Source organism: Gasterosteus aculeatus, chromosome 12, assembly GCF_964276395.1.
Source record: "Gasterosteus aculeatus chromosome 12, fGasAcu3.hap1.1, whole genome shotgun sequence".
Taxonomy (NCBI): domain Eukaryota; kingdom Metazoa; phylum Chordata; class Actinopteri; order Perciformes; family Gasterosteidae; genus Gasterosteus; species Gasterosteus aculeatus.
The window spans coordinates 20,142,704-20,168,397 of NC_135700.1; the positions used below are offsets into that span (position 1 = coordinate 20,142,704).

The 25,694-nt window shown below is 44.4% G+C and overlaps 3 protein-coding genes across 7 annotated transcripts; 1 reads left to right on the top strand and 2 right to left on the bottom strand.

Moving 5' to 3' along the window:
* Positions 1-538: 538 nt before the first annotated feature.
* On the top strand, positions 539-13,838 carry LOC120831504 (monoacylglycerol lipase ABHD2). 5 transcript variants are annotated; one of them, XM_040197001.2, is made up of 13 exons: positions 539-814; positions 970-1,182; positions 1,453-1,510; positions 1,676-1,756; positions 2,437-2,652; positions 4,941-5,116; positions 5,308-5,475; positions 5,788-5,971; positions 7,027-7,119; positions 7,586-7,687; positions 7,813-7,882; positions 7,982-8,066; positions 9,812-13,838. In XM_040197001.2, exons 5-13 carry the CDS (start codon positions 2,444-2,446, stop codon positions 10,018-10,020), a joined length of 1,296 nt encoding a protein of 431 aa, XP_040052935.1. In that variant the 5' UTR covers positions 539-814; positions 970-1,182; positions 1,453-1,510; positions 1,676-1,756; positions 2,437-2,443; the 3' UTR covers positions 10,021-13,838. The 5 variants fall into 5 exon arrangements, with proteins under 5 accessions (XP_040052935.1, XP_040052952.1, XP_040052944.1 ...); XM_040197018.2 differs by lacking the exon at positions 1,453-1,510; XM_040197010.2 differs by lacking the exon at positions 970-1,182 and having other exon boundaries at positions 550-814.
* Positions 13,839-14,620: 782 nt separating this feature from the next.
* LOC120831537 (retinaldehyde-binding protein 1) lies at positions 14,621-20,162 on the bottom strand. The gene is made up of 8 exons (XM_040197053.2): positions 18,862-20,162; positions 17,946-17,974; positions 17,395-17,523; positions 17,096-17,300; positions 15,879-16,057; positions 15,640-15,798; positions 15,333-15,443; positions 14,621-15,249 (listed from the first exon to the last, which is right to left on the bottom strand). The coding sequence occupies exons 2-8, from the start codon at positions 17,952-17,954 to the stop codon at positions 15,103-15,105; spliced, it is 939 nt and encodes a 312-aa protein (XP_040052987.1). The 5' UTR covers positions 17,955-17,974; positions 18,862-20,162; the 3' UTR covers positions 14,621-15,102.
* Positions 20,163-20,755: 593 nt separating this feature from the next.
* slc39a1 (solute carrier family 39 member 1) lies at positions 20,756-25,404 on the bottom strand. The gene is made up of 4 exons (XM_040197066.2): positions 25,094-25,404; positions 23,980-24,110; positions 23,375-23,689; positions 20,756-22,489 (listed from the first exon to the last, which is right to left on the bottom strand). The coding sequence occupies exons 1-4, from the start codon at positions 25,206-25,208 to the stop codon at positions 22,136-22,138; spliced, it is 915 nt and encodes a 304-aa protein (XP_040053000.2). The 5' UTR covers positions 25,209-25,404; the 3' UTR covers positions 20,756-22,135.
* Positions 25,405-25,694: the final 290 nt, after the last annotated feature.

Below are 25,694 nucleotides of genomic sequence, written 5' to 3' on the forward strand. Positions count from 1 at the left end.
TGCATTTTATGAATTTCTTTATATTTTAAAAGCAAAAGAAAACCCTCATTAGCCACAGGCTTCGTGCACTTCATTCCGTTTCGTCAACATGAATCTGAAATAAATCTGAAATGGTATATTGCTCATAAACTATATCGATAGAGAAGAGTTGGGACAAAAGCGTATAACGTTGACTGTAAAAAAAATAGTCCTGTCGGTTTAATTCGATCCCCGTGGGAAAACTCCGCATTTAACCCTCGCCAACTACTTAGGAAAAACAAATGCATATAAAAATCCTATCCTAACACATCAGGTAAGGCAACAGGTCATACTAGTGTCTGCTGGTGCATACCAGTATATTGAGATCAGCGTGATTATTATGTAACAGGTTCGTGCTCACGCTGCTGTCACGTTCAGGAATTGATTTAAAATTTAATGTTTGTGACCCCTTGTGATTTCCATGAATATAAAACGTACAGTATGAAAGGGTCATGAAAATGGATACTCAATGACCAAACACCACAAACGATGATATAAATGACATTGTAATGTCTCACAGATAAGGGGCGTGGAAAAGTTCCACGAGCGCTACGTCATCGTCCCTTTCTGACCAATGAGTGAGTCGCTGTGAGAGAGCCGCAGTTGCTGCTTCGGACCGAGTGGCTGCCGTCGGCTCTGTGAATTAGAGTGCGTACTACACACCCAGGAGCTAACGCTGTGGATTAAAGCCAAGCGGACCATCACAAACAAACGACATGCTGCGAGAGTCCAGAAAGGAATAAGCCCGTCGCGTTTGAGCAGCAGGGAGCGCAGTAATTCCTCAACTCAAAAGGCGGTGAGCAGGTTTTGTTAGAGATGCTTCTTCCGTTAACGTTAATGCTCAGATGATGCTAGCTAGCTTAGCTTACTTGATAAGATCGATAGCGGTATTTAAACGGCCGTTATGCACCACCGTTAATGACCCCCGTCATCCTCTGCCTGTTAAAATAGGAAATACCACCGGCGATTAAGACGGAAAAATGGGGCTAACGCTGCTGCTTTCCACCCGTCCCTTATTGTGAAGTTACTGCGCCAAATATTCAGGCTGACCGGCCAACTCGTCCACACGGCGACACGGTTTTCATTTTCCGGACCAGTAGGGCGAGAGAAGATGCGGCGGCGATTGTTGGCCTGCTCTCAGCCAAACGTAACGCAAACGTACAGGTTAATTTCTCCCTCTTTCTTTATTTTTTAATATTCCATCTCTTTCTACAGAAAGTAGCCTATTTATACGCCTCTCTTCGCTGTGTCAGCTGGCCGCCAGTCTGTATAAAAGTCCTCTCCGGCTTGTTGTTGTTGTTGTTGTTGTGACTCGTGACAATGGAGCTTAAATGTTAAAAAAAGCCGGCTGATCTGACGCCTCGTCGGGTCCCATGTGAGGGGTGGGAGGGACACTCCGCGTGGGTCGTAATAAACCCACTTTGTCTCTTCCAGACAGATGCGCGAGGCGGATAATTCTGGCCCCCGCGTTCGGTTGGAGACCTGCTAACAGGTGGTGCTCACGTGGATCCGTTACAGAGACCACTCCTTTTTTATTGACAAGAACATGGAATAAGTATAAAGCAGTCGAGGCGTCATAATTTAGGGAGACGTGGAAGGTGATATGGTTTAATTACTGTGGTCGAAAGTCCATCTCATCCCCCGTGTTTGTGTTTAGGTCTCACCGTGTCACTGTGACTTCACCGCTTCACGTTTTCAAACCAGAGTTATTTTTTGGAGGATAACTTCAACATAAAACGTAAGTTACAGTACAAAAACGTTCTATTTTGTTGTGTAACATTATGTGGTATTTAACGTTTGAAGCCACACAGTTTGTTTATATGTTAATAGTATTTAGCTACGTCATTTGAATCCTTCGTATTTGTATGGAATCCTGTAACTCAACTTCCCTTTTTTTGTGGTGGCCTTTCTGAGAACTTGACACCTGTTTTGTCACAGCCGTGTGATTACTTCCCTTAATGCTTTGAAAATAAAAAAATATATAATATGTTAAGGTATAACTATGTTGGTGCATTAGAATTGAACAAATTTGTGTAGTGTGGCAGATTTATTTGAATTGATGTTGTGAGACCTCCTTCGGACACTCCGTAAGCTGTAATGTAATTAAGGCGAGTTTATTAAATAAGAGAATGTGCTTTATCTGAACCAGCCGCTCTCCATATTCACTCAGAATCTGTTGCGGTTTCGGCACCAGGAGGAATATTTAGGTCAGGCAGAATCATGTTTTTGCTCACAATAATAATTGGTATTCTCAAGTTAATATTTAAATAATGAAAGGCTGAATAAAACCTATTTTTAAAATGCATCTCTCAATTCTTCAGCTGCATATTTGTTCATGTATTTACCTCTAAAATTGTGTTTCACACGAGAAAGCACTGCATTAAGTGTCGAACACTGTTGTGTCTTTTTTTTTCCCAGAATAATCATGAGCATCCACGAGTCCGAGGTGCACACCATCTCTCCAGAGCTGCCAGCAATGTTCGACGGCGTGAAGCTGGCGGCGGTCGCCACGGTGCTCTACATCCTCGTCCGCTGCTTGAACCTCAAGAGCCCCACTGCACCGCCGGACCTCACGTACCAGGACACCGCCCTGAACCGCTTCCTCCTCAAGTCCTGCCCTCAGCTGACCAAAGAGTGAGTTACGTTCTCGGCGCTCTGTCTGTCGCTCAAACGCGTTTCCATGGAGACGGCACCGCTCGCCAGCCATCTGTGGCTGTGAGCGGAGGTAGCAGTTGGCCTGGCGGTGGTCCCATCTGTCATTAGTTTTCCCGAGTGTTTTTCTTTTTACCAGAGACTTCTGGCGTTACCGTCAGCTACCGTCATGAATTAAACACCAGGCTCTATTTTCGGGATTATCCCAAAGGTAGAATGGGTCGTCACACTAACAAATATAGACTCGTTTACTGCAGGGCACGCGCATTTGCATTTATGAAGATGCAAGTCTCCCTGTCAGGCAACTCCGACGCCTACTTTCATTTCAATATTATATCTAGGTTTATAAAAACTGATGCAAACCAGTGGTTGTTGAGGCAGAGGCAGACAGGCTTCCTTGTGTGCGCTAAACTGGGTTAACAGCTGGTCTCTAACGTCCTGTGTGTTGGGATAAACCCTCCGCCTGCCAGCAAACAGTCCACTTGATTGTTTTCCCTGGAGGAGCATCGCTGTCCATGTCCTGTGGTCTGCTGGTGTCTCACTACTTCCAGCTCTGCGGGGCGGCTCTGTTCAAGGCTTCATCACGGGTGCCCGCTTACATAACCGACGTGTTACGGAGCCGCTTGGCGCTCCATCTGTCCGGTGTCGGTGAATCGTAAGGCCGCGCGGATGTTTACGCTTGCAACTGGCTTGTTGTCGTTCCCTCTTGAACCTCCATATTTTGCTTACAGAAATGTCCACAAATAGATAAGTTGCCGTCTGCATCACCCGCGTTGTGTCTCTGTGTTTTTTAGGAGTCACGTTTGCGACCCTGGTGTGTTGTGTAACAAAGATCAATTCCGCAGTGGAACACATAGGACGGGTGTTGTGAGATTAACAGAATTTTTGTTTGTTTGGGTAAGTGAACGCTGGCTCACACAGATGTTGATCGGGAACAAACAACTTTCTCTTAAAGAACATCTTGTTGTTGGCTTGATTTTCTTTTCAGCTACAGGAACTTACTTCCCTTCAGTAGTTTAAATTGTCAAAGAAAGACTAGTGGTTTGAAACTAGGTGACTTACATTTGACCTTTTATGTTATAGCAGCTGTGATGAGACAATCAGCCAATAGTTATTCTGCCTTTTGTTTAATCTGGTAATGGTCAAACGGTAACAAAAAAAGGAGCAATTAAGCTCTTTCAATTCTATTTAGAGAAGCACATAATTAGGAACAGCCATTTATCTTAATATTTACCGGTAGCTTTTGGTACTTCGCAGCATGTTACTTTTAAAGGCCTGTGACTATTGCTTCTGGACTTTAAAGTGGCCTTGAGATCAAACCACAGTACTGCACCTGTTTCTATTTCCGTTGCCTATTAGATCTAAAGAAAAAACATCACACATCCCTCTTCTTCACCGCTTCAAAAAGGCAGACTGAAATTCTAACAAAAACCTCACCATAATCAATCATAAAAAGACTAAAAATGAAACAACAACACATCAATAACAATTGTCAATGATCAGTAGAACACAAGCTGCATATCTTTCACCAATAAGTGGAACTATGTTTTGAGTATTTTGGCCTAATTGTTGTTGTTTTTTTTCAAACTATATTGATGAAGAGGAGTTTTGCATTTAAAGTTGTCTGGGAATCTGGAATCCGGAACATTTATTGCCAAAGTATATTAGACATTAGACAGGGCGGGTGGTGCATAACATTGGACTCTGCTAACCTGGCGCTGTGCTTATCCTATCCACATTACAACAACGAGGTCATCCCTTCATAGATTAAACCTGCAGAGGACCTTCCAGAAAACTCAGGTTAATCCTCAAATTGTGGCGCATGCTGGAAGTGATTAGTCTTTTACCAAATGGAAGTCTTACTGCTCTTTGATTGACAGCTCCAATTGGTGTGAGGCACAGCAAGAGATGAGGCAACCTGAGGTTGAAAGGTTTTGTGTAATTATTGATGTCACAGAATCCGTTGCTGCTTGTTGGTCTTCTTCTTGCATCCAGTTAGAAGTGTAACTTACACAGCACTCGCATAGCAACAGACTGACGTTGGGAGCATGAAGCAATCTTCTGAAAGCTGCTACAGAAATGTGCCTTTGTAATGCAAAAGCAATGTACCAGGATGGTCACATGTGTGCCATGAACCACCGATGCAAATGCATCTGCTGAGGATGAGATCGTGTTGATTATATTTCAGGACAGTAACCGTATGCTTTTATCGAGTGCAATAACAAAATGAGCTCGTATTTATACCTCAAATCTAATTGTGTGTTTCCCAGGTACATTCCTCCCCTGCTGTGGGGAAAAAGCGGTCACCTCCAGACGGCGCTGTATGGTAAACTTGGCCGGGTGAGCTCTCCTCACCCAAGTGGTGTCAGGAAGTTCCTACCCATGCAGGACGGGGCCACTGCGACCTTTGACCTCTTTGAGCCACAAGGGGACCATAGAACAGGAGGTGATACTTTTACTACACAGAGCAATCTCACATATTTGTATATCGTAATCTCTTCTTGTCCTTTTGTAATTGTTTTTCTACTTTGAAGACTTTGCCTTTGTTTTGTTTGTGGAGCTGCTATGTTCCTTTTTAAATGTAATAATCTGTTGTCTGGCTCACGTCGCTCTGATTCCATCTTTCTGTTTGACCAGATGACATCACCATGGTGATATGCCCTGGTATCGGCAACCATAGCGAGAAGCATTACATCCGAACCTTTGTGGATCACGCCCAGAAGGACGGCTACCGCTGTTCTGTGCTGAACCACCTGGGAGCTCTTCCCAACATCGAGCTGACCTCTCCGCGCATGTTTACTTACGGTGAGGCCAACCAGCTGACTCACTCAGGAGTGTCAAGGAAAGATAAACTTGCTTGTCAGATGGAATAAAGGGACAATCTGAGTATTAAGAAGATGTAAAACAATATATATATATATATATATAATATTAAGGTAAAAGCTTAAAGGTGAAGAGTGAACATACAGCTCCTTCATAAAGAGATTTAAGGCCTCGGCTTATTTCAGAGGTCTGAAAGAGACGTACATCTACTGCTGAGTTAAAGGCACCTTCGCTTGGAACTGCTGAGCAGCGGGAAAAAACGTGCGTATTGATTTGTAACCGTTTCCCTCACAGGGTGCACGTGGGAGTTTGCGGCCATGGTCGGCTACATCAAGCGGATGTATCCGCAGACCCAGCTGATGGTGGTGGGCTTCAGTCTGGGAGGAAACATTGTTTGTAAGTTCCTGGGCGAGAACCGGATGAACCAGGAGCGAGTGCTGTGTTGTGTCAGCGTGTGTCAGGGGTACAGCGCTCTCAGGTGGGTTGTTTTCCCTCTCCTCCTATGATTAAAAGGCTTCGCATCATCAAAGCACCCTTTCTGCGACACACGCATTTCTAAATATAAATGAGGCTCGGCACAATAACACGAAATGAGTCGTGGTGGCAAAATTTAGTCTACCAGTCTATGCTCCTCTACAGCTTTTTTGTCATTTAGCCGTTTTATTTACTTTGAGCTTCAGTTACACAGCGTGTCTTTTCTAAAACTGTCATTTAGAACATTTTGAATGCGTTGTGAAGGGCGTCAGCCTGCTGCACGCCGTTTCATCCAGTCATCCAGCCCAGTCTCCCACAGTTCTCCAGAAATTACTTACCATAACGTTCCTGCGCGGAAGGTTTTTGTGTTTTCAGGCTGTTTATTCTGCATCCTGCTTCTTTGCCTAAATCCCCTTCACTGAACGTCATGTCCAGAGTACACATTCGGTGCACATCGGTGAACAACGCAGAACAAACCAATGTTTACTGGGGGTTGTTTTTGCACCACTAGTGTGTGTGTGTGGGTGTTAGATCCACACCTGCACCTACATGCAGCCAGCGCCTTTTGGCAGGCCTGACAGGCCGGGTTTGTTACTTTTGATGCCTGCAGTGGGGAAAGGGTGTGCGTCGTAGAGAGCAACCTTTTGTTAATTGGTTCCCTTTCTAATGAATGCTCTGCTTTTAAATCAGTGTTGAAACCGAAGCCGCTCTGTCAGCGTTCCTCGAGCGCTGTGGCTGCTCCTCTTATGCACAAATAATGTGTGGTTACGAATGCATACCCTCTTATTATTTTAATCGACGTATCCGACCACAAATGCGAAGGAAATGCTTAAAGGAAAATAAGCTTTCTCTCTGTTGGTCGGTTATTTGTTAAGTGTCCTTCCTTGCGGTGTTTGATTATGTGCGTGTCGATGAGCTGCATGCTAATGGTGGACACCACCATTGCTTCTCTCCGCTAGGCTCTTTGTCCCGTGGATTACACAGCGCGTGTGGTGTGTTCTTTGGAATGCAGGCAGTCTGCACAAAGCTGACTTCCTGTGTGTTTGTCTTTTATCTCAGGGCACAGGAAACATTCCTACAGTGGGACCAGTTCAGGCGTTTCTATAACTTTCTCATGGCTGACAACATGAAGAAAATCATCCTCTCTCACAGGTATCGCACATTTTAGTTACTACCTCCAATAGTTTTTCATTCCTGCAAACTTATATCCATGTGTTTATTATTGATGTTTGCAAAAAAAAACGGTCATCTGAATCTCACCAATGTCACTGTAATGTAAAGTTTCTCACATTTCTAAACGTTGTCAAAATTCCAAATGGAGACTGATAACTATCAATACTGGTATCACTTAAGCAATAAGATAACGTTGTAACCAATAGTGTCACAATTCGCGGGTGTTGTTCCGACGAGCAGCGGAACTGGAGATATTGGTTGGACGCCATTACATCCTGTTTCCTTCTCCTTTCTTTCTTCATTTCTATTAATATCACTTAAAAACAAATAAAAACACAAGGTTCAGCCATTGATTTTCTTTGCACTCGTAGTTGAGTAATTCACTGCTCACTCCCTCGGTGGTGATTCCTACAAATGTGTGATGAATAATGTTTGTGTGTTACAGGCACAGTCTTTTCGGGGGAAACCCGATCAAAGCAAAAGAACTAGATCTCGGCCGTCTGTACACGGCGACATCCCTCATGCAGATTGACGACAACATCATGAGGTATGTGGAGGGCAAATGATTTGAAACTTTTGAGTCTTCCACTAAAGTTCATTCACTTGTCAATGGTGAGAATGTTTTTTTTTTCAGTGGGATTATTTAATGACGCTTCCTGTTTGTTTCAACAGAAAATTCCACGGCCACAGCTCTCTCAAGGAGTACTACGAGAAGGAGAGTTGTGTAAATTACATCCAGAACGTAAGAACTTTGCCCCTCAACTCGCATTACACATCTCTATTGATTCCTTTTTTCTTTTTGTTGTCGCATTTTTAAAATGCATGACTGTTTTTGTTCCAGGTAAACGTGCCCCTGCTGCTAGTGAACTCTGCAGATGACCCTCTGGTTCATGACTCACTGCTCACAATCCCTCGCGCACTGGCAGGTAATTAACTGAACGTGCCTCAGCAGCAGTACAAAACTTTAACCACGTGCCCCCCTAGTACTAAAATCTAGGTCCTCTAGGTCCTAAATCGGATCCCGGGGATCTTTTGCTGCCCATTTATTTGCTTAAAACGAATGACCTTGAGGGAGACTCTGTTGTCCAGAGGGAACTTTGACCTCTTTGGATGGCAGAACGATTGGCTTGAACAAGTTGTGGCACAGAGGTCAACTCTGAGTAATGTCTCTCACACACACACACACACACACACACACACACACACACACACACACACACACACACACACACACACACACACACACACACACACACACACACACACACACACACACACACACACATTATCCCTCTACCTCTCTGTTTAAAGGGAGTTAGATTCTTCCACAGGTTCCCAACAATAATGGTTCCTCTCCTGGAATAAATTGTGAATGTTATGTGTCTTCGTCATTTACCGACATGAAGAGGCTCCTTCCGTCTCCTCAGCCTGTACCATATTTAAACTTCCTGGCCCCGTAAACTATTTTAGGAAAGGGGAAATTGTGTGTGTGTGTGTGTGTGTTGGGGGCAGTTATTTGGGGTGAGTGGGTGGAGTTAGTGGGGTGTATAAGTCCGGACTGGAAGTACATGGGACTCTAGAGAGCAACACAGGCTGAAATAAGGATCGGCTGCCCTTTGCTCTAAAATGCACAGTGACTCAGACGTGAGTCTGGCAGGGAGGGACGAAGCAGAAATACACCTGCTGTAATTACTGGGGAATGAATACATTTGACGATGACAGTTAACAGGGTTCTGTTAAGGCCGTGATATTTGATTTTAAATGCTTTAGTCTCCTTATGATTTTCCATAAACGGCATTGATGTGTCCCAATGTACGATGAAGTCTAAAGAGCCAACAAGTTTTCTACATTAAAGACAGTTCTTTCTGCACCTTGATGTGCGTACACGTTTGTCTCAAAGGCTTAAACGTCTCCTCGTTTAGTTCGAGCTGGTCTCCAGAACCTTCTGTCTCAACCTGTCCCTCAGCGCTGTCTGGGGCAGTGTCTCCGGGTCTGGACGAGCACTGAAGAATAGTGCGAAAGCCCCACTGGGATCTTAACCACAAGTCAACCGCACCAGGCTACTGCACTGCCCCAGATAGGAGGCGGAGAATGAAGAGATTCCGGCCGCTCCTCTCGCTGCGCCTGGTTGTCCACTTCAGCAGTCTGCAAAGGTTCATGCGCATTCGTTCATGCGAATAAAGCGTTTTGACCGCAGTATGGAGGTGACCTGCCCCAAGGCTAGGGTTTGTTTACTCTGGATTAAATCAAATAAATACGAACAAATTCGACCTTGTAGAAAAACACCGCTGAAATGGACGTGCATATTACACCTGAACATGTGGATATGGAGCTTCTCATGGCTGCAGGGATTTGCTCCCATTCGGCCATGAGACCGACAGGGGTCTCCACCACTGAGATCTTTGTAAAATATATTTATATATATATTTTTTGTCATTGACATACACGGTGCCCATTAGAGAATGTTTAGTAACTTATTGATCGGTTCAAACCTTCACCTGTAACCGTGCTGCCTCACAGTACCTGCCGGAAGTCGAGTCACCCCTCTATCTGTTTTGACCGTGCAAACACACCCTCACTATCTGCAACAAGCCCACAAAGTTCCACCGGCGCACCCACATGGTGTCGCGCCAGGCGCCTAATCACTGTGCGCTGTTGTGTCGTCCCTCAGCAAAGAAGCCCAACGTCATCTTTTCCCTGACGCTACACGGAGGCCACCTGGGCTTCTTCGAGGGCGCCGTGCTCTTCCCCCAGCCCCTCACCTGGATGGACAAAGTGATTGTGGGCTACGCCAACGCCATGTGCCAGTGGGAGAAACAGAAGCCGCCGTGCCAAAGCAGCCACCTGAGTCCGAGCTCCTGCGCGGAGGAAAAAGCGTAAAAAACCTCTGAACCTTTGCGCCTGTCTCACTCTTCCTCTTCCCGCTCACCCTCTTCCAACCCCCACCTTCCCCCCTGCCCCCCCCCCCCCCGCCCCCCTCCCGTCTCCCGACCTACCTGCCTCCGCACTGAGGAGACACCTGGACTGAACCTTAAACTGCTCTCTCTTCTCTGCCTTCTACTCTGGTGCTACTCACCGCCCCCCCGAGCCCCACACATCCCGGTCGAACACGTCCCCGCTCCTTCTCCTCAGTTCCCCTCTGTGGTCGCGATCCCCTCACAGTGTGTGTGTGGGGGGGGGGGACAAAAAAACAACAACTAACTGCCTTTGTGCTCATTTCCGTTTGAGACTTTGACTTCAGGGCAGGGACATTTTGTTTCTTTTCATGCACACAACAATGACCCTTGGCGGGGTTCGACCCAATACGACGAGATGAAGTCAAGTTGGCGTTAAAGAGCAAAGTGAGAGAACCGCTTCAGTTTCGTGAAAACTCCACAGCACACAAGGAGCTTCCTGTTACCGCAATGAAGGGTCGTGCTGCAGTCGGTGCCCATTTAATGCACCTGTGGGAAGCTCACTGCTCGTCACCGCCAAGGCCATGTAGCCTAGTCTGCTGTCTTAACCAACACTGCGTCTTTGTTATGTGTGCGCGCGTGATTGTGTGTGTGTGTGTGTGCGCGTGTACGCGCCGAGAGTTAAAGACCCGCGACGGAGCGTGTTGTCTTTGTTTTGGTAGTTTGTGATCCGATTTCCTGCCGTGTTCTATTGTCCGTACTGTTTTGGGTGGGCTGTTGATTTAATTTCTTTTGTAGACAATGTACATTAGAAAAGTGTTAAGTATAATGGTGGGATTCGACGCATTATTTCCAGCTCATCACAGCCCCTTGGCACCTGCTCATTGCAGACGTGCCATGCACATTCCCACCGTCGCATTTCATCACTTTGATTCAGTGCACTTTATCCTGTGTGACACAATCTTGTCTTTCTTTCTGTGTTCATTGTTCACTTTTCTCCCCACTAGCCAAAGTGCGTGTAAGGAGATTGTTGACGGTTTTAGCTCCCCTCGTGACCGAGAGGACGGCCTGTAGGGAGCGAGGATGATAACGGACCGTTAGGTGACTCGTGGTTCCCCGTGTCGTCTCTTGAGCCCTCTTACTCTTTCGTCTGCCTTTGATCAGCTGCGGGTCCGGCCCGAGACCCGCGATATCCTTCTCGTCCTGCACTCTTTGTCGGTGCCCTTTTGTGTTTCCCGGCCGGTGATTCTGTGGCGCGGGCCGATTGGGCCTGTTGGGCAGAAAGTTCAGTGTGAGTGAGAACATCTGCGCTGGGAGGTGCGATGAGTAGGAGGGCCGACGACGCTAAACCAAATGTTTTATTTAGTAGATTGTTCGTACTACTGGTAACTCTAAAAGTGATTGTTGTATTGTTTGATTTAGATGGTGAAAACGACGTGTCAGTAGTGACAGACTTTATTTTGGGGGGGTTTGTTGCTTTGATGAGCTTTTCCGCTTCACTTTCATTGTGACGGAACGTTTGTTGATATCGATCTGAAACGCGTCTCTATGAAATCATGCAATAATGTTGATCTGTGGACTTTACACAACCTGCATCTAATCCAGATTATTTTGCAAACCTTGTTTAAGGGCTTAGGGAGCTTCTTCCAAGGCAAAGTCCAGCCAAGTCATTTGAACACTGTGATGAGACAGATGGACGGTTTGAACAACAAAGGGACAGACCGTGATTGAAAGCAGCACATCTTGTAAAGCTTTTAAGGTCAAAGTTTTCTCTTATAAGATGTTGGTTTCAACGCGTTTGAAAGTAGCGCTTCATATTCCTCTTTGTGTCCGTTACTCACAACGTTTGGACTTTTGACCTGGGAAATAGTAATTCGGGTTCTGTAGTAAACAACCAGCAGTAATCAAAGCGGTTGTTCTTTGGCTCGAAGACAATCTCTTAATTTGTTGTTTATTTGTGTGTATTTCAAGTTAAGCTCCCATCTGGGAAGCCCAAGCTGTAGAGCAACAGTGTTTTGTTTGTGGGGGAATTATTAGCAGAAATGCAATATGATATTCACATATAATATTTCGATTTTAGGCGTTTTCCCCACCTTTATAATGAGCCTTCATACCTACAGTTCACAACGGGACCGCCACGTGGCCCCCTGCTGTGTTCCTGCTGTCGCCCAGAACCGACTAATTCCATTGGATTGCAGCCACGCCACTCAATGCCGCCAACTACACACTTTTTAATGTCACTAATGCTGACTTTGGGATTAACCGATCAGAATCGAATCCCTCTGAACTCTATCTGCTAATACGAAGCACCGATCCGGTTCCATGTGCTCACATTTCAGATCGGTGCACCGCAACCTTTAACATGAGAGCAGTCGGTCTGCAGCCTGAAGAAGTAGTAACACTACGTTATAAGCATATTGATAACGAGAAGGGAATCTTACATGAAAGGGAAAATGAAATAATGCGACTAACTGGTTCTTCCTCGGTACATATAGTTCTCCTTTTCCCCAACTTTCATTCAGATTTGGCAAAAGGTTTTTATGACATCCTACCAAACCAAAATCATATTCAACTAGTGACCTACTGGCAGATACCTGATGTCCTTTTAAGTGTTTGCATCTTAAATGTAGATCAGAAACACTGTCGTCTGTCTCAGCCACCATCCTTTTTTTTTTGTTGTTGCTCATCTTGCACCGTTCAAACTACAAATCCCTGCAGCCGCCTGTTGTCCGGGAGACCAAACTAACACAGCTAACACCCTGTGATTCATCCGCCGTGAGATTATTGTCCTGTTCAGCTCTCGTTTCAACAGAACCAGCTGTGGTTTGGGTTTTTTCTGGCTCTTAATAAGAATCCGATGAATATTAATGACACCAGCACAAACGCAGCTTATGCAGTGAGAGCCATTTGTGTTCTTTTTTAGGACGTTTGCCTCCCCCCCAACTTTGCACAAAAATGCAGGTTTGGATGTATTATTTGGATGTATTTCTTTGTATTTTGTACTCTTTTTATGACTATTTTTCTTCGTTTGTGCAAATGCATCAGAGTGAGTGTGTTGAGTAAACATACGGTCGATGTATACTGTCACCGCTCTGATTGATAAAAACCAAAACTTCTTCACTTTAACAATTACAAAAGAAGCTAAAGAAATATATAAACATAGTGTATATTATAATATTTGAGGGAACAGGTGTGGAAAAACAAAGGCAATAACCAGGAGGGATTGTCTTATCAATTCAAGGTGACCTGATATAGTGTCAAATTCTGATCTTCTCTGAGTGGGATCTGAAATGTTTTACTGTGTAGATTTGAGAACGTGCTCCTGTGTATTTAACTTGGCCTCGGGGCTTCAAGCGTCTTGTTTTGTTTTCTTTTTATTAAACATTGTGGGCTCGTGTTTGGGAACTGGAGAATTGAGAGAATTCAAATATACTTTAAATGTCGATGAATCCAAAAGTTGCGTCTTGGATGAACATTACTCAGTGTTGTGTTCTTTTGAAGATGTTGTTTTTTAAATTATTATTTGAAACCGTATCAGCCCAAGTGGATGAGAGCCCACAGTAAGTTAACCAACAGTAACCGTTGTTCAATTTTAGTTTAACATTTACAAACATTTTGATGCTTAGAGTTTGTTAAGGGACGTGACGCGCAGGAGAAGACGGGGCGAACAGTCACACGGCGTGACGTACTCTCATATTGAACACTGGGTGTTTTTGTGGAAGAAAACCAGTGGTGTGTGTGATCTACTTATGTGAGGAAATATGGTTATTGTGTTCCAAAATAAATTATTTTCTCAAAAGAAAATGTTTCTTTGTCTTTGATTTTTATAACATTCTGTTGAATAAGCTGTTATTTGGTTAATGTGAAGGTTCATAACTTTGCAGTTTGTGGATAAGATGTATTCACTTATAATACAGTTGAGCCCCCTTGTGGTGATAATTTCCTTAGTAAAAGTACAAATATTGTTTTCTAAAAGCTTAGGTGTGTATATAGAGTATAAGCAAAATTAACTATAAGTAGTAAAGAGTATGTTATCCATGACATGTTATTATGACGTGAGGTTTGAATGCTGTTGCATCAATGTGTAAGCTGCATTTTAGTTGTTTGAATTGGAACTGATTTAACTTCTTTAGCATTTCCTTATTTTAGTCCAGTGGTTCCAAACTTCTTACTTCACTTATTTCATGTCTTACCAGTTACTCTAGACATTATTTTAAAATGTTAACTAAATATAATTCTAAAGCTAGCAGTATAAAATGTAATTAGTTTGCCCCGCTTTCAACAACAAAGTAGAAATTGTGCTTTTATAAAAATAAATATATCAGATTATTTTGTATCTTAAGTATACTATCTGATGTGTGTACTTTTGCACTTAAGTATTATTTTAAATGTAGGACTTTTACTTGTAGGAAAGTATTTCTGCTGCGTGGTGCTTTTTCTCCACAGGATTATTCCCATGGTGACTTAAATGTGCCTAATTCAAACCTGATAACAAACCTGATCTTTTGGCTTAACTGTTAGTCTTTTGTTCAACAAAAATGAAATGACAAGAAGACAAATGATAAGAATTACAATTCATACAAAACTATGGATGAACAAAAAAAAAACAATTTAATCCAGTGCAAATTGCCGAATGGAATCTGTCTTACATGACACACTGCTCCTAAAACAAGCTTCTCCCTCTTAACATCTCCCTAAACCCCTGAGACAGAAACGCCTGTGCTCTCATTCTACCAAATCAACTGGCAAAAGGCTGCTATGTGCGGTGGAGAATTACATTTTAAGGGCAAATAATGCCAAACTGACACATTATCTACTCTCACTTTCCCTCTGCTTGTAAAGTGACCAGACATATCAGCGCGTTGAAGAAACACACTTTAACCACCAATAATTCTCTTTCTACCCTCTAAACACCCTTTTTTATCATTTTCCACCCATCCCCTGCTCCGTACTTATTTTTGCTTGTAACAACTGGCCGAATAAAAACACAATCTAGATAAAAAATAGACCGGATCTTAAGTATCTACGGTGAAAGACACTAGAACTTGGGTCGGAGATGGCTCTACTTTCAGAGAGCAGTGTCCTCAGAGCCAAAAAGCTTGGTGGCGATGGCCTGACAGTCTGCAACGGACGCCTTTCCATCGAAATCTTCCGGCAGGAAGTCCGCGTCAAATTCTTTGAAGTAGTTGATCAGCTCGTCCCCGTGGACAAAGACCTGAGGGGAAGTTGGGAAGGATAAATCATTTTAATTAATTACTTTTTGATTATTTTAAAGGGTTGCCAGTCCTCTATTCATACCCTCTCCAGCAGCTTGCTCTTCATGAAGGGTTTGACCACGTTGTACGTGGTGGTGAAGTACCAGGGCTGGTGGGTAACGTGGACGGCCTTGAAGCGGGCGGGAAAGGAGTCCTGCACGAAACCACACAAGAGATTTTTCAGATTCCCTGCAGCCGTCAAACAGCATTCAACACGTGGTTAACGCCGTAAATGCAAACTAAGAAAAACTACGAGTGGTCTCTTAAAATTACTACAACGTTATGTGCTTTCTCTCAAAGTTTCCCTGCGGCACATTCAAAATTCCCAATCTTTTCATTTGCGCTCTCGCCTGCAGCATGTCGACCATCTTCTTGAGCTCAGCGGGTTTGATTCCTGAGGCGTGCTGCATGGTGAAGCCCTTGAAATTCTCAATCAGGACGAAGCCGTTGATCTGGGTTTCTTCGTTCTCCAGCAATTTCTCCAGGATCACGCAGTACGCTCTCAGGATCTGCGACGCACAAAGACTTACGTTTTCTAACAAATTCCTCAGAAAACCTTGCAGCCCTCTTTGAGACGGCGCCGTGGTACCTCGTCGAACGTGATCTCCTCCAGGTCCCAGTTTTCGATGTTGAAGAGCAGCACCACGCGGCCGTATTTGTCCCTGCTGGGCAGAACCACGGGGTACCCGGCCTCGATGGTGCTGCGGACGGCCTCCGGGGTCAGGTTCTCAAAGAGCTCGGGGTACTCCTTCCTGAACCGCACGTAACCTAGACGACACGCAACACACATTTTGGTTGGACAATCATAACCTTAAATCAAGTTTTTAATCTAAAATGTAATGGTTTACGTTATTTGGACTTTTCCATATTGTCCCGCCAAAAAGACAAGTCCCCAAATTGTAACTGTGTGTCTCACTTATGTCCCCACAATAAGGGTAAAACAAGCGCACACACACACACACACTACTAAGGGATCAGCTGCATTCTCTTATGGAGCTCTAATGGTTCCCAAACCCTTTGTCCACAGTGCGAGAGTTCAGTGCAGGTTGATGTGCCGAACACAATGACCCCAGTGTGCATCGACAGTGCAGCTCTGAGCCTCATCATACCCACGCTCCAATTAACCCAGTGTGTGTGTGTGTGTGTGTGTGTGTTTTCACCAGCAAGCCGCAATTAACCCCCCAAAAAAACAGTTCCCGTTCACATCACATTCCCCTCTCACACTAATAAGTGCTGCTTTTCTATGTTCATAAATGTGTGTGTCAAGGCCAATTAAACTGGTTGGGTATAATTGGCCTTGACAAAGTAAATTGTGGGTTATATTTGACCTTGAGAAAATCAAAGCAGTGGTTACAGTTGACATCTACAGGAGAAGTACACTGTTAAGTTCAGATTTAAGGGAAATGGGAGCTTCAAATGCTGGTTATTTGTCCGATTGAAGGTTACGGAGCACACAAGCAAACATCAGGCAAGTCGTGTCAGTTTGGTGTTGTCTCTCATGCTTAATGTCATCTCCTCTCCCACGTGAGCGCTGGAGCTCGCGGGAGAACGCGGTGAGTTCACGAACAAAGTAAACTCGTCCCATTTGGACACAAAGGAGGGCTTTGTCTAAAACTCAGAAGCATCGCCAAGCCCCCAACTAATGACCGCACGCCGCCCCGTCTCATTGATGGGGAAGATTCATGCAAACCAGGAGCACAAAAGAAAGAGGTCTCCCCCTCAATCAACGGAGCCCCTGGAAAAAAACCTCGCGTTCAACCGTTTGTCTCTCTACCGCAGGAAGTAAATCCGTCGCCGACTACCAACCCTTCATGAGCTCGTGCGCTCTGACGACCTCAAACTTGCGAGCTCTGAGGAAGCGCAGCATCAGAGAGTCTGGTTTCTCTCCAAACTGGTCCAGCACCAGTTTAGCCAGATCGTCCCCCTCCGCCGCTCTCTCCTTCATCGCGGCCCGCAGCTCCTTCAGGGCCGACGCCCGCCTCTCATCCGTCTCAGTCAGCTCATCCTTCGCCTGCGGAGCAGACGGGGGTCCGGGGGGGGGGGCAAAGAGTATTCTTATTTGAAATTTATTCCTAAATGCTGCCCTCCAGTTGTTATCGTCTCACCTTCTGCACGGCGTGTCCGGGCAGCTTCTGGCACGGCCCAAACACCGGCCCGTGATCCTTCACTGTCAAATGCTCCAGCTTGGACCTCATGGCCTGCTCCTCCTCTGACACCATACGGAAAGATCCAGTCTGCATAGAGGAGAGAAGCCTTTTTAATTTGTTTTGTCGATCTTCGAGACAACGAAATCCCTTTTTGCATCAATATTTTAAGCCTTGGTGGCTGCAGCTTTGGAAACAACTCCAATTGTTTTTTACTAGCCCGAATACTTCAATGGCAGCTCATTACAAACGACTCTTGGGCTGTGAACCCACAACCCAATCAGACTCCCAGCGATGCACACCAGTGAACGGCCGCTTAATCTGCTTCACATGATTACAGAACAGACTTCTAAGGCCCTCGAAAAAAGAAAAAAAAACAGCTTAAGGGTCCATCCAAGAGCCAGCATCCACTGGCTCAACACGAGCTCTGTGACTGTGACAGTGAAGTGAGGCCGCACACACACACACACACACACAACAGAGGCAAAATGTTGCGCCGTTGTTGAACTCACAGCAGCCATGGTTGGACGTCTCCCGACAGCTTCGCAGACACCGGGAAGGAAGAAGAATCGGCACAAACAGAACATGAGCACATTTGTTGTCGTTTGTTGTCGTTTGCAGCCGTTTGTTATGCGCGTACAGGGATCAGAAATGCATTCATCCGGTTTGTGTCCTGCATTACGACAATAAACACCAACGCTGTAGCATGTGGGATATGGAACAGTTTTGGGGGCGGGTTATGAGGCAAAAAAGAAAAATGATCTTTTGGATCAGTGAATCATTTTTTACTCCTCGGTGGAGCAGACGTGCTCTCAGCACAGAGACAGTGCATGACCTCATCTGGACTGAGGGTTGTTACTCGTGTTTTAATGTTACATTTCAACCACGGAGCCGAGCACAATGTGGTTAGCTCTGTGACACAACACTGCACTGCTGCGACGCAACTCATATATAAATACCGTCAGCACAGCGATCAGGGGTCTCAATCACGACAGTGCTTTTGTAAACATGGATGCTTACGTCTGTGACGTGAGTTTAACGGTAATGAAAGGCCCGCGCTGAGACTATAACCAATATCCGACGTAGTGCGTCGAAAGTGTTACAGATGAAGCTATCCAAACCATTCAAATGAATTAAAAACAAAAACAAACAGTTATTTGGCCAAATAATCTTAATTTAGTGGCATGAAGCCAAACACTGATATTTATATTAGTTGACATTAAATCTTAAGGTGTAAGACTTGTTCCCCATTACGAATGAAATAGAGGGTCTTAATCAAACATCTGTCATCTCTTACAACAAGTATTGTTTTGTTGATTACTTATCGTCGCATGATATAAAACCAACATCCTCGCGATGTCTCGCCCTCGTTCATCTCTATTTCCTGAGCTACGTTGGGTTCTTTGATTCAAAGGAGAGACGCCTTACCTTCAAGCACGCGGGATGAGAGGAGCAGACGGAGTGGCAGAGGAGGCGGCGAGAGGAGAGGGGATCAAGAGGGGAGGAGTTATTCGAAAAAAACGTCACTCAAAGCAGGATTCTAATGACAAAGTGGATTACGATGGGGGGCTAATCTACACCATGCAACATGCAACGGGATGGGGGCAGGAGAGGTGTGCAGGTCCAGGCCGTCGGGGTTACGGAGGGGGGGGGGGGGTCCTGAGGAGCAAAGACGTTACAGAGAACGCGTCAAACACTTTCATTTAGAAGCACATGCATGGGGGGAATATTTAACACATGACCGCAACACAAACCAGCCGCAAAAACGGAAAAGAAAATAGGAAAACACAACTAGTACTAGTGTGTTTTGCACCTGTGGACCGATCATCTCACTAAATATCCATCTAGGAACAACAGCAGATGCCGACATAAATTAAAGCGAAATAAATAAATGAGAAGATGCATTTTTTTTTTAGGGGATTCTTTATCTTTGTTTATGTCTACCTCTTCAACTTCACATCACACTGACGGGACCGTCCACCCAGATCATGTGACATGAAAGGTGACCTTTGAGTCTTTTTTGAGTCTTGAGAGACGACCAGCTGTGAAGCTCTCACCCTCCACGCTGCACATTCCTCTCTGCACATTCTCCCAAATCCTCCCGCTTGTTTTGACACCCGCGTGGTGGATTACTTACGTGGTTCCTTGTCGTGCACAGAGAGGGACATGCAGTAGTAGACTGTAAGCTGTTTGACTTCCTCGACATGCTGCTCCTGAGCAACACAGACACATTGTTTAATGCCGCCTGTGTGACAATGAGAAAGAGTAAGACATCACAATACTTGCCCATCCTCTAGTGCCAGTTAATAGTTACTTTAGTGAAAGATTGTGTTTGCTGATGGGCCATCTGCCCTTTAACCTTTTTTTTTTTTTTTAAAGAGAGCTTTTAAGAGATGTGCAAAAGGAGCAACCGAGTAGAGCCTGCCACTAAAAAGCAGAGCTCGAGTGGTCCGAGGGTAGGACGTAACCTGCATTGTGTCTGAGAGAGCAAAAAGGGGGAGAATACCGCTGAGTGGCCTCGCTGAGCGGATAGAAGAGGCTCCCCTCCTCACACCGAGGCCTCTCTCCTCCTAAACCGGCAAAAGGAACTCCACTGTGTACTGTTGTTCCTCTACCAGCGCAACGACCTCCGATATCCTATAAAATGTCTGCAGGTCGCTGTTCAGTTGTGTCTCCATCGTTTCACACCTGCGCTCTTTCCCTCTGGTCAAAATATCTCCTGTGAAAGTAAATGAGTAAATCTTGATGCAGACTTGTGTGAAGGAACAGTGTTCGCGGGGAGGGAGAGGCTCAACACTGCTCCCCTCTGGCTCCTTTTCTCTGCTGCAACGTTGAACCACGCGGAAGCAAATCCTCAGAAACGTCAGCAGCAGCTTATTCTGTAATGTTTTCTTTGGATTAGAAACGGAGGAAGAGGAACTAAAACGTGTGAAGAGGCCCGCTGGCACTAGAACATAATGAAGGATCCCCCTGCATTCTACCCCCGATCATTACCTTTGATGACTTTAGATTACCATTCCATTCATGATTAGTTTTTCTAAAGTGTTCATATTTCTAACAAACTAAAAACACGTTTAATCTATATTACTATATTACTGGGATGTTTTGGTACACCATTAACATGTAATACATATTTTACATGTGTATATTCAAATTGTATTATCACATTTTGAAACATTTTTACTATACAGCTTTATTATATTGTTCAAGTATTCATATATTATCCCAGAAAGAGTAAATTGAAGATATGAAAATCCATCCATCTTCAAACTGCTTATCCTGCACACAGGATCAATAATCATAAGGACCAAAACAATAAATGTAGTTTTCCTTGACAGTTTTTGTTTTTTACGCTGTACAAACAAATTAGTATTTTCACACATGAAATGCAACTGTTTATGTTCTAACAAAAAAACAACAACACAGATGTGAAACAGTGGTTCTTCACAAGTGTTGATTAGGTGACTTTTAACATGCTAAATAACATTCATGACATTATGTCATATCATCGGCACTTTTATTTTGCTGTGTAAGTTTTTGTGGCAAGAAACTCACAGCGTCGTCCTTTTTATTCTCACATCCTCTGATCACATGACCGACTAAAAGAGGAATTGACTCAGTAGTGACAGTTCATAACTATAACGTCATACATGGACATGAATAAAAAGAAATTGAGTGTCCGTGGGCAAAATCAATGTAGCCCATGTAAAGTACTGCGGTGTCTTCCTGGATTTGATTCTATACACAAACACAAGAATGTGCGAGTAAAATACAATAAATTGTCAGTTAGCGGAATTAATGATTTATCTTTTCTTCTCTTTTCTTTATATTTAAAGCTCATCAACGTGTCCACAACGATGAGAAAACTAAAAAAAAACCTTTACTTACAGAAAGAGTTTCAATAAAGCAGCCCGTTGTTTGCATTTTTAGACAAAATGGACACGGTTGAAACTAAATGGATTAAATTAGCGAGAAAAAAAAACGTATAGGGAAATTGTATATAAATAAATAGCTCATATTTTCATCATCATTGCACCTCCTCTCTGTTATTCGGGTATATAACCTCATAAGGCATCAGGGAGTCAGTTTACAATAGACTAGTTTACTGGACAAATATATTATGTGTTGATATTTGAAGAGTAAAAGGACCCAAATAGAAACTAGATCTAAAATGTCAGGGTTCACCAAATGGACCTGGGTCAGAGGAAACATCACGTTAAGTTAAGAACCATCTGAAGTCTGAAGTAAAGATATGAAACACTTCAACAATGTGTGTTGGAATTACTTTCAAGTAAAATGTAGATGAATCTGGTGGTAATGACTTCTTGTTTCCAGTGGATTCCTCTTACAGGCTTCTTTCTTTCACATGTTGCAATACAAAGCTAGTGATGAATCAGAACACCACTTTGTTCCCCTGCGCCACTTTCAGTCTTTCAACACACTAATCGACGCAGTTCCTCTTTACATCAACACATCGTGAGAGGAAATGATTCAGCGCAAATTGTCCCGACTCCTTTATGCATTTTTAAAACAATATTAAAAAACGATACTACATCCACATCTGTTGTCGTGCTCCCTTTAACATTAAAAGCACCAGAGTCGGGTGTAACAGTGCGCAAGCAAACCGATTTCTTCTTTGGTAACGAGGGAACGGTTTGTCTCTCAGCGCGAAAGTGAGCTGCCGGCTGAACGGCGACTCGTCTCAGTCCCAAAGCGTCAGACACGCCATGACGCTGAAGCCCAGCAGGATGAAGAGCACCTTGAGGAGCTGCTTCCCGGGGGAGTTGAGCTCGTGCGGGAGGATCTCCAGAAAGGTGATGTAAATGAAGGTCCCCGCGGCGAGCCCCTCCAGGACGGCCTGGATGAGCGCCCCCGCCGCCAGCTGGGCCTCCATCACGCTGATGCCGATGGCGATGCCTATCGGCGACATCATGGCGAACACGCCGATGTAGGCGGCCACCCACAGCGGGCGCACGGCGCTCTGGACGAGCTTCACCGACAGGCTGAAGACTATGATGCTTTTGTGGACAAGGATGGCGATGCAGATCTCCAACACCTGGCGGAAAACGGCGAGAGAAATACGTAAAAAAACTTCCATAGGAAACAAAACAATAGTAAAAACGTGGATCATTTTGTAGTTTGGGCCAAGTATGTGTGCCATGCTGTTGTTGCCGTGGTAGCCACGTGTTTGATATCTCCAGTCATTTTGAGGTCAATGATGTTGTGCAAAGAGGAAGTCCGCTGGTTGGTTATGGGTTTTGTCAATGAAGTGCACCGATTTTCAGATGTTTCATTGGCTGGATTATCAAAATTGTATCTATTAAAGAGTTTGAAATTTCATTTTCATAAAGGATGTAAAAAATGAAAAACCCTAAAATCTACTACAGCAGAGGATCTTTTAGTATCGCCCACTTAATAATTATTTATAATCAGTTGAGCCCATTGTTCTGTAGGGAAAAGTACCTCAACAGTTCGATGATGTTTATTTAATTCCCACCGAACTCTTCTGCACCTTTAACCTCATTCAACGGGGCTTTTATAAATCAGTGTCGGACGGGAAAAAAATACAACCGCTTCATGTATCAAATCAGTCAGAGACTCTCTCTTTTTCCATAAAGTAACTAAATGCAGAAAGCCTTTTTTCTGAAAAGAGAAGAACATTTTCAACAGAGCCAAAGACATCAAATCAACACACAACTGCATGTAGATGAAAAGCCCCCAGGGACCATGGGTGGTATGCTCAGACCGCTTGGGTTGTCTTGTGACCACGAGGTGCAGATCTGACTCTCATGACAGCCGGATTCCTTTCCTGTCTAGGAACCTTAAACCCTGCTTTCTTCTGGTCACATGGTTTACTGCAGCGCTTTTCTCGGGCCAAGCGCACAAGCCACAGAGGTCACTTCTAATAAAAGAGTTGAGGGTAAGAGCCGTTTCGTGTCACCTTTGAGTCCGTGCTCTGCAGGCCGATGGCGAGGCCCTCGAAAACCGAGTGGAGCGAGAGGGAGAGGAAGAGCATGAAGGAGCGGAAGGGCGAGTGGGCCTGAAAGTCCACGTGGACGTGGTGGCCGCTGCCCTCCAGGTCGGGGCTGCTTCCGTGGCCGTGGCCGTGGCCGTGTCCGTTCCTGTTGTCCGGGATGAGGGGAGCCCTCTCCTCCCGAGTCCCCCGCATCTCCCGACAGTTCTGCACGACCCTCTCCAGGATGAGGACCATGAAGAAGCCGGCGGCCATGATGAACTCTGCGAGGGGGAAACTGGTCTGTTTGAGACCGACAGGGAGATGAATCAATCAAAAACACTTTGATGTATAATTAATAATAAATGATCCGATAAAACACGTAGATTCGGCACCTTTTTTTTTACTACTTTCTAAAATGGCATATATAGAATTAATAGATTTATTTAAAGCAATATTGACATACATTTACATGACAGAGATACATTACAAAATACAAAAAATTGTTTGTAAAAACAGCCTGTGTGTGTGGGATTCATGATTTATCCACACTCTACGTTCGTCCATGTCAATGAACCCATTGTTGGACGTACCTCCACAGACCGAGCGTCCAGCTCAGCCTTTATGTCGGACAGATAATCTGGAATGATGTCGAGGAAACATGCTGCAAGGAAAACCCCGCCGGCGAAGCAGCTGATCAGACTAAGAACTGTGCGGTGGCTGTCTGCAAATGCATAAAAAAAAGACAAACAAGTTACACAGGGGTTTAATTACAAAGGACAAAATGGCATCACGGACAGAGTAAACAAAACCTATTCTTCCAATTGCAGCATTTTTTAAAGTAAATCTGTCTTTTATTCACGGTTCCCTTTGAGCAAAAAAAATCCCTGTAAACAGAGGGATTGATGATAGATGATTCTACACCTCCAACATTTAGAAAAGAAACGCCAATCCTTCCAAAGTAGGAATAATTGTTAATAGATCATGTGACACAGCATGACCACGAAGCACAAAAGTCCAAATGACTCTGCAGGGCACTAAAACGCACGCGCATGTAATGGGAAGAAATGACCGTCACCATCCAGACATCCCTCTCATTCACATTACAACAATCAGTCAATCAATTTACACATTTAGGTTGATTAATGACATTAACAAGATACAGGAATTAGTCAACAGTGTCAGCTCATCGCATTATATGATGATTGCAATCCACCCTTTTTTTGACCACGTTACCACTGTTCTCTTATCAGCGGGTTAATGGTTTCTGAGTCACGGTTGATGACATCATTAGCAGTTCATTGCCTTCACAACACGTACGTTATCGCTACATTGAGGACACGTGACTGCGCGAGACGGACGGCTGGTGAAACGGAAACACTGACGGGATCGGTTACAGCACCAAACCCTACTCGTGCCTTTTAAGCATTTCAGTTTGCTTTGTCTATGTGCAAATTACAGCGCGTCGAAGCCTGAAAATGAATATCGCAGATGAATCAGCGACTTTTCCTTTTCACTTCGGCGTCGGAGTGACAAAGGAACGAGGAGGCAAATCCAATTAATACCTTTGATTCATTTCCGGTAATTCGTGTTGAGTTTTCCGACGGATTCAAAGTCCTGACTTCTTTGACAACAGTGAGAGAATGCCACGATAATAACCGCCAGAGTTAACGTTGCCTGCTAATGTTCAAATCGACGTGAACTTACCTGTCCCGTGTGTGTCTCTGAAACATTTGACTCGAGCGGGGATAAATCCAAAAAAAAGAGTCAGGAGCAATAAACCGACCAGAGCGCCAATTTTCACCTGGAGCAAGAAGTCCATGTTGCGGCATAAAAGCTGTCCGTTCAGGACAGAAGTTCGCTGCCTGACTGAGCTAACATTTAATGAGCTACGAGAGGAGCCCGGAGCTTCGCCAACCGACAGGAAGACCAGAGTCCCCCCAGAAAGCAGCGGCGCCCACTGTTGTTATTTACAAGTGTACCACCAGTTCCTACTACGGTGGCCGAGGAGGGCGAAACGCACCCTTCGCGAAACTGTAAACCACAGTGTATACTCGTTGAACTCGTTGTGAAAGAAACTTTAATAACTATATCATAACTTTCGTGTTAATTTAATTATAATTCACCAGAGTTTCTTTCGATACATTATTAGTGAAAACAAGATCACACAGGAGACTAAAACCAAAACAATATTTTCTACCCATACAGATACCTGCACTGTTCATGCTAAATGTCTCTGAACCACAGCACATTCATCTACCGCTTACTTAATATGTATATATAACATTAACAATGTATACATGTAGAC